We start from the raw sequence: 8708 nt of genomic DNA on the forward strand, positions 1-8708 counted from the left end.
AATGATGGAGAAATGTCATCATCAGAAACCCACAAGACAAAGTCTACTACCATTTGAGACAATAGTGTGGGGTCTTGTGGATATCTGATGTTGATAGATGTTTTAACAGCACACATGTATTCGTTTAGTACATCCGCACTTGGATCAAACAATCAACAACGGTAAATAATACACCACTATAATGATACATTCAATACATATATACACAGACACTTAATGTCTTGAGATTAAAAAAAAAACGTAACAAACTTCCAGATTCTGCCTCTGTCAGTATTACAAATGCACTTCATAAATAAATAGCGAAATGGAATCATTTTCTAAATATAGCTGTGAATTTAGGGTTTGGGAATTTCCAATTATGCTTGGCAGAAGATACAAAGCAAAACTACAAGTTAAATCATTATATTTCAATTTTGTACACACAACGAAAGGAAATGTTTTGGAATTTATTTGCTTTAAAGCAATAAGGGACATTAGGGAACATTTGGTTAGGAACGGTATATGTTACCAATAGAATACCTTGTTTGGTTAAATAGCAATAAATCATTCCTTTACAATACCCTACATTGAAAAAGTGGCTTGGATATTTATTGTTTAATGTCAAATCATGATAATCGATAGCATTGAATGGGTTCACATGCCATTTTGGAAATTTGCTCTCGTAGATTAGGTGACTTCTCCAATAACCAGTAAATTGAATTACTGCTATTATATATCAATATGAAATTCATACAGAAAACACCTTGTATGACTTGCTAATCTTTTATGAATGTAATTTGAAATATCATTGGAGACTTATGTTCAGCTAGCTGAAGTTATTCACAGCTATCTACAACCTGTCATTGAATATTTCTGGATCTTTACTCCCTAAACAATAAAATGGAGTGTAAATCCTATATTTACATGTAGGTGACATATGCTGTTTAATATTGCCTTCAAACAACATGTAAAACTTGAGCTGTCTCTTTAACTCACTCACCCCTAAAAACTCATTATGGAACATTCCAACCTTTGAAATAAAAGAGTTGAAATGTGTACCTAGGGGTGAATGGGGTAAATGATGTTTGGAGTCTCCTTATGTGAATACGTATCCTAAGCCTAACAGATAAGTATCTTGGCTGGAAAGCATAACGAAAATGATTCAAACTTTCAGTGGTTCCAGGAGAATTATTGCAATTTATCCCCACAGATAATAATAAAGCAAAAAGTGCTATACCCACCATTCACCTGACCCTAAAATATGAAAGACAATTTAGTCAATGTACGAATGTTCTAAACATTCTATCTATATACAGCCACTGATGCTAGCAGTGTTTGTTAGTCTGTGACAGTCCACCGATTGTTAGCTACACACGGTTGACCTGAAGTTTAATGGGGAGAGGTGCTGCCTCCTGGTCCTGGGGAAAGCTCAGCTTGATTCCCATCGCCTCCAATTCATTCAGGTACTCGAGGTCACCGTTTATACTCAATTTCTAAAGGAAAGAATTAAAATGTTGTTGGAGGTAATTTATATTTGGTCAATGTTTGTTTCATTCTCGATATTCCAGAAGTTACAATCACTAATGTTATATCCACTCCTGGACTATCTCTTGTAAAACTTGAGGCAACAGCAGACACAAGTAATTTGTTTCCTTTAATGTACATCAAAAGACAGTACACTTTGGCTGACAGTGTTGCTTTTAATTTTTACTTTGAGATAGTCCAAGAGTGGATATAACATCAGTGATAGTAACCACCAAAGTATCTGGAATACATGTACATTTGTTTTAAGTCTTTGGTAAATTTATATGTCCATTCAATTTGTAGAGGTTTAACTTCAATTGAAGTAGGGGGAAATGAATTGGCTGACAAAATTACACTTATTAGCAATGCAGAATGAAATCTTTTTTTTCAAATTCATGTTTTTTGTTTAACTATATTATGTTAACAACTTGTAACTGATCACTCAAAGTCTTAAACTTATCTTGTCAAGCAATACAGTTAAACTGAGTTTATGGCATTATATTAGTGAAAGAGTAATTGCGAACATGAGAAAAAGTACGTTAAACAAAACTCACCCAGAAGAAAACACAAGAATTATTTTTCATATGAACGCCAATGTTTTCATTTAGACTGTACTCACTTGATTTTCAGGTTTGAGTTTTTGATCTGGTGCGGTGACTGTGGCCGCCAGACAAAGCCAGATCATCATCACAGCACAAGACAACAGCAGCAGGCTGAGGAAGAGGCGGGGAAGGCCGGTCTTACGAGACACGCAGGTCAACCAGTCACCTGATCGCTGGGCCTCAGGGTCACGAAGGTCAAGTTCAGGCTCACTACGCAGAGGATGCATCTGGGAGCTCCTCAACATTGGTGTGGCTGATCTATCCAAGGGCTGCATGTTGGTTTCCAGGTAATTAGCAGTGTTGTACTCTGAAAGGAAATATATCGGTATATGCATGATGGATATACAAGACTTTTACACTAAAGACCAGTCTCTGATATGCATTTATACAATACAATGTAGTCTATTAGAATAATGAGAAGACATTTAACTGAAATCTTTTATCCTATTGTATATATGAATATTTTCAAATGGGACTTATTTATGTATCACATGATAATGTTTGTGCAGGACTAGTATCTCCAGTGGTGATGGAATTTAACTCTTTGTAATCTTCCCGCTGAAATGACGTTAGTCTGCGATATCATCTTTTATTGTCATTCTATCACCAATAGAAACAACAGTCCCACATAAACTTTATCAGGTATCGCATGCTATGTAATTAGCCCCATTATGAATATGGAGGCATATGGAGTAGTACCAGTATGTATGATGATTTCCTCCTATCTGAACTGCAGATGGTGACACAAGCATATCGTTACAGTTTTCATAGAACATCAACTTTAAACTACCGGTATGTCCTTGAATGCAAAAAAAATGGCTAGTTCCCACGTGAAATTTCACATCAGTATCAAATTATTTATGGAGATTGATGTCATCTGAATCGACTCTGACTATGTACGTTGAAACATCTAAGCCAAGAACCATAAATGCCATGAACAGTTCATGATTTAGATACCTGGTATTTGAAATAATTTTTATTGATTTTTTTTCTATGGACTAAAATTTGCCAGTGTTTTGTACTAATCTGTCAAAATTTTATATGTATTCTAGTAAGTAATGTATAGTAAGAAAGCAGTTAATACTAGAATTTTACATGTTAGAAAGTGCATCCTGAACATAACAATATTGATAATTATTAATAATGTTGATAATTTAATAAAATGTCTAAAAGTGATATAAATGACACTGACCATCGTCCAGTTCATCTCCTTCGAGGTCAGTGTACAGCTGGGGCTCGGAGCGCACCACTATGACCTTGCCGTTGTCTGACTGCATGTAGAATGACCAGCTGATAGACATACCATTGTACACCTTGTTTATCATATTACTGTACAGACTGTGTACATACATCAGGGGGTACAACACGTGGATGTCATCTAATGGAGTCTGCAACAAGCAATCAGACCACATTGTGGACTCACAAAATGACAATAATATACCGGTAACTCATATATAGTTCAAAGAAAGTAAGGTTGAGTCTGAAATAAGGAATTAACAAATTTTAAAAGAATATTTATGGTAATCAGAATACATTACAAAATCTCAAACAACTTAATTTTAGAGTCTCTAATAATAATTTAAAAAAGGATATTGTTTAGAGTTACATACTACAATGAAAACACATTCAGCGTTATCAACAATCCTATACTGTTATATCATTAACAAGGTTAAAAACTAAAGTATTGTAGTATAATAAGTTTTATTTTATAATAAGTTTTATTGACCATGACTTTATGTATCATATGCAGTACAACAGAATAAGATGTTGACAAAAACATTGGAGTCAATCATCATTCCCAAACTACATGCACAAGAAGCTATACAGACCCAACAAATGAAGACTACATGTACCTGATGAACCATGACAATCAACTATACCATCATCTATATAACAATTTTATTAAACAGCTTCAATAATAATTTTATTATAGTATTTACGACAATTGACTCGTGTCTAATCTGAAAACAGAGATTTTACTCTTGCAGTTTCATACTATTAACACTATTACTGGTAGTTTAGAATAAACTATATAAGGTTAAATGGTAAAAGTTGTCTACTTTTATCACAAGCAAATTCAACACCAACATATATATATATACTGGTGAAATGGCCATGGTATTTGGTCTGTTGCAAAGTATATGAGTTATCTCCCCTTTCATTATCAATTTATGCCACGCATATCTTACCATCTCCTGTTGTTTTCTGGCCTGAGGTATTTGGCTCTTACAACCAAGTGAGCAGGCATCACATTCTTCTGTTTTGTTGTAAGCTTCTTCACATGCTAAAAACGCAAACAAGATTTTTTACAAATTGTCTATGATGCATTTTCATGTTAATATATCTTGTTTGCATGAAGTGTTTATTACTTCATGCATTATTTGGAAAATTAAAGGTATATGTCTACTTGTATGACAATGCAATGGGTTTTATGAATACCTGCAATGAAAAATTCAACTTAATATAAAAATATTTAACATTTTATAAATCATTTTAAAGGCAACAAAGACCTCTGAGTAAAACTGGTTGTGAACATTCCTGCATTGTTTCCACAAATTATTATATACAACATATATTGGTTAAGCTGTATATGATTCTGAATAGAGGCATGCTTGTTTACAAACAGCAATTACAATTGTGTAGTTAAATCTATATACCAAATTCAACCCAACAAGCACAGTTAAATTGAAACAAATTTGGGGGTGCTTAAAGTTATACTGTATGTACCGTAACTGAGCGAAAATTTTTACATATTATTATTTTCTTCAGTGATCATGATCTATTGACAACCATCAGGAATGATAAATAAATCAGTAATCATTCAAATGATCAGACAAACATGTTTGATGCCTTATATAAGGGCTATAAGAATAAGTTTTATGTTCACTGAAAAAACTCACAAAAGGGATTTTAAACATGTTATTGTAATTTCTGTTTTCCCTTTTTTACCTCACTGTACTTACATGATATACAGCCTTTCTGTGTAAGATTAAAGCTACATTCATGATCATAGATAAGTTCCATTATGGAGAAAAACCTGCATCCCCTTCTACAGCTATCCACTAGATAACTCTGAAACACAAAATAAAATTGTTTCTAGAGTCTTTAAAATTAAACTTTCAGTGGTACAGGGTTCTTTATACTTATCATGAGTCACTTTTATGAAAATAGCATGCCGCTCTCCACAATTTGTTTATTTGCCAGTCTTGTCATCAGACAGGGAAATAATCATTCTCTTTGAAGTGTATGGTGAGCTGCCATACTTACAAACATGATGTACTCAGTATATAACCAAACACTGTTAGTCTTCTATCGCATACACCACTTTAAGTTATAAAGCCATGGTAGTGGTTACCTCTTAGCATATCTTCCAAATTATCTATTCATGCTTTGAACAACCGTGCCCAGGTAGATCAATATATCGGTAGGAAGTGTAGGAAGAGCAGCATATAGCTAGCATTTAGAGGTTCCAGGTTCACACCTCAGTCAGGTTGTACTTGTTGTTATTATTTTTGTGACATATGGATATCCAAACCTGGGTTTCCTATTTTATTTTAGTAAAATCACTCTGCTTCTAAACTTCTGTCAACTGCCATCATGATAATAAGCAGTAAGTATGTATGATGTGACAGGTTTTAATGTCAATATGGCCCCCCTCTTTGCTGTACGCTTAAGGGAATTTGTATTCTTTTTAGTTTATAAAGCAGCGGACCAGTTACTCCCATAACATGAGAGTCGACTAGTCAGCCGGTTTTTTTCATCAGACGTTTCTTTGCTGACTGTTAGTCACAACGTAATGTTCCAAAAGTGTCTCGTCGTGCTATACCTCTAACATTGTTGGAGGACATTGGGAACTTCACACTAACTCCAATCAAAATAGTAGGTCTAATATAAGTTATATGCCTACTTGTATAATTATAGGCTAGACATCGGTAGTAGTATAGTGTAATGGGACTGGACTAGGTTAATTTTTTTATCATCAGCAGCCAGAGACATAGATAGTATATTATATATGTCTCTGATTTTCTTATCTCCTGTAACAAACTTGACATCCAAAAAAAATGCTGTTACCCATGGTGTTGGTTATAAGCGTCTTCGATATCTCCGAGTGTGACAACTTTGCGAAAAGGAGTATTAGGACTTGGTCATCCGCAACCATGTATACATTATACATAGCTCAATTGGTAAAGTATCTGGCTAGTGTAAGGAGGTCACACGTTTGAGTCTCACGTACCAGTTTAACAGGCTAGTCTTATTTCTAACATTGCATTTTCTCTTCTGCTATTCATGTTGATTCTAAATTGTAACTAAACGGACGTTTGAACCTGGTAGGCTTGTCCACTGAACTAACAACTGATCATGAACTGATAAAGTGACTGATGCCCTGCCCCAGGCTTTTTTATCTATCTGTTCGATCATTATAAAAATGATCATTATAAAAAATTTGACCTACAAAGAGCGACTAAGAAGTTTAAGAATACCAACACTGCAATATCGGCGGAAGAGAAACGATATGGTACAAACCTATCGCATTATAAAGGGCATTGACAGAGTAGACAAAGATTACCTAACAAAGTGGTGGAAGCAAAAGTATTAAATAGTTTCAAAAGCAGTTTGAATGATCACTGGAACATCCTGGAACTGAAATTCAAGTCTAACAGTTATTAGCCAACTACAACTTGATCAACATAGTTTATAAGAAGAACAAAAGAACTTCTAAAAAATTAGTGCGGTTACCTCGCTAATCTTGATATAAGACTCTATCATTATATAGTGATGTGAGGATTTAGTAGGGTTATCTAGCTAATCTTACAAAAGAAGAATATTGAAAATTTGTAAAAGGAATGGATTCAAATGTCATATACACGTAATAGGAAGGAAATGATCGGCCTCCAAGGGATAGACTTTTTATTTTATCATTTTATTGTTTTTAACAACTCTCTTTGCGTGCGCCAAGGACGTATATGAGAAGAATAAGTCACACTGGGTTTGGGGGGAGTACAAGGCAGGAGCTTTTGTGTTTGTGCACGGACTGAGACGTTGGGCGACGACTGATTTTCCTTTGATATCCACCGGCGCAGCCTTTTATGTAGCTTGCGGGTGTCGTATTTTTTCAACGCGGGTGTCGTATTTTTTCAACGAAAGTTTAAGACATAGCCTCTAAATCTTCCGTCCTTAGAACAAGTTATAAACGTTGTGAAATTTAATAAACTTTACATTGGTGTTTCGTTTGACTCGATAAGACAAGTATTTGTTGAGAAAAACGGTTTGTATTCCCGGTTTATAGGCGTCTCGCGTGGTGTTTAGTAATGTAAAGAGACAGACACGAATCCTTCTCACTTATAAATCCTTGTGTGCGCAAACCAGAAAGTGAACAATGGAAATTTATTAAGGTCAATCATATATTAGCTTGAAGCTATCACCGAGACTGGAAAAAACAGTGCGAACAGTGCGAATCATATTATATAACGACGGAACAATTGCGAGCGATTATTTTAAAAGATGGAAACCGAAAGTGACAATAGTTTCTGTAGGTAACTTGAGCTGACGTGGACCTGTATTGTGTTGTAGACTTCCTGAATTTACAATTGCATTACACATAAATTCTTTGATGTTATAAATTTTAAGTAATAAAACTAGACTTAACTAAATGTCAAAGGCTAATAGAGAAAGAAGTCATCAAGATCATACGAATATAGGCCTTGGTGACCTTCGAGCACTTATCTTCGCCATGAAAATTCTGTGGATTTGTTTATGCACAATTCGCCCGCATCTGATATTGGCGTTTGATACCTTTTCATACGTATGAGGAGAATAAGTATTCGAACAAACGTCCACACATGAAGTTATATCGTCTAAGACTCCGTCAATCATGCCACCTGATGAAATGCCGAAGCAAAAGACACATAAAAAGAGGAACGAAAGTTGTTTCGACTTCGCCATCTTGCTGCTGCTTTATGTTTTGATCACGTGATATTTTCAGGGGAGATAGTAAATAAATTGGAGTTGCCTCCCTTCCCTCTGCCGAAGCGTCAATGATGTAGGCCTTATATAACCTATACTAATGCCTTCACCAAAATGTAAATGATAGATCTGCTGAGTATTATTTTTTTTATTTAATAAAAGAGAATTGTTTTCTCACAATTTAACAATACTTTTGACAACAAAAATCTATACTAAGCTTCAAAGGCAACACAGTTAGAAAAAAATGCGCATTGCATGACCAAATAGAAAATATTATTATTTTCATTTGAACCTGGAACAATTGATGCTCCATATGATTACGGTTTTGTTTGATAGAATTTTAAATATGTATAAAAACGCCGTTCAACATCCATCCATATGGCAAGCCAAGTTACTTCTTATTCTATTAATTCCGATAGAATATCCGATATCGGGAAATAGAATTCCTCATATCGGAATTTAAATTTCGATATAAAAATCGGAATAAAAAGTAACTTGGCTGGCCATACACCCAATATCGATGACAGTACAATAATAATGATTAAACTTTATTTCACCAGGGTTTACATATGGCCCTCACAACAATACGAAGAAAACAAATATAGCGACATAACGCACAATGTTCGGTCACTTTTACGT

General features: G+C 34.7%; 1 protein-coding gene across 1 annotated transcript; it reads right to left on the reverse strand.

Moving 5' to 3' along the window:
- Positions 1-8064, reverse strand: LOC138325163 (transmembrane protein 59-like). The gene is made up of 6 exons (XM_069270642.1): positions 7899-8064; positions 5069-5177; positions 4295-4389; positions 3298-3493; positions 2123-2412; positions 1-1472 (listed from the first exon to the last, which is right to left on the reverse strand). Exons 1-6 carry the CDS (start codon positions 8046-8048, stop codon positions 1347-1349), a joined length of 966 nt encoding a protein of 321 aa, XP_069126743.1. The 5' UTR covers positions 8049-8064; the 3' UTR covers positions 1-1346.
- Positions 8065-8708: the final 644 nt, after the last annotated feature.

This window comes from Argopecten irradians, chromosome 6 (genome assembly GCF_041381155.1).
Source record: "Argopecten irradians isolate NY chromosome 6, Ai_NY, whole genome shotgun sequence".
Taxonomy (NCBI): Eukaryota; Metazoa; Mollusca; class Bivalvia; order Pectinida; family Pectinidae; genus Argopecten; species Argopecten irradians.

What these genes read in the sequence shown, in the direction of transcription:
- LOC138325163 (XM_069270642.1), bottom strand. Translation starts at nt 8,048, where the DNA reads ATGGCGAAGTCGAAACAACTTTCGTTCCTCTTTTTATGTGTCTTTTGC. An exon ending in CCAGAAAACAACAGGAGATG is followed by an intron (nt 3,494 to 4,294) that starts GTAAGATATGCG and finishes TGCTTGTTGCAG; the next exon opens with ACTCCATTAGATGACATCCA. An exon ending in AGGAGATGAACTGGACGATG is followed by an intron (nt 2,413 to 3,297) that starts GTCAGTGTCATT and finishes ATTTCCTTTCAG; the next exon opens with AGTACAACACTGCTAATTAC.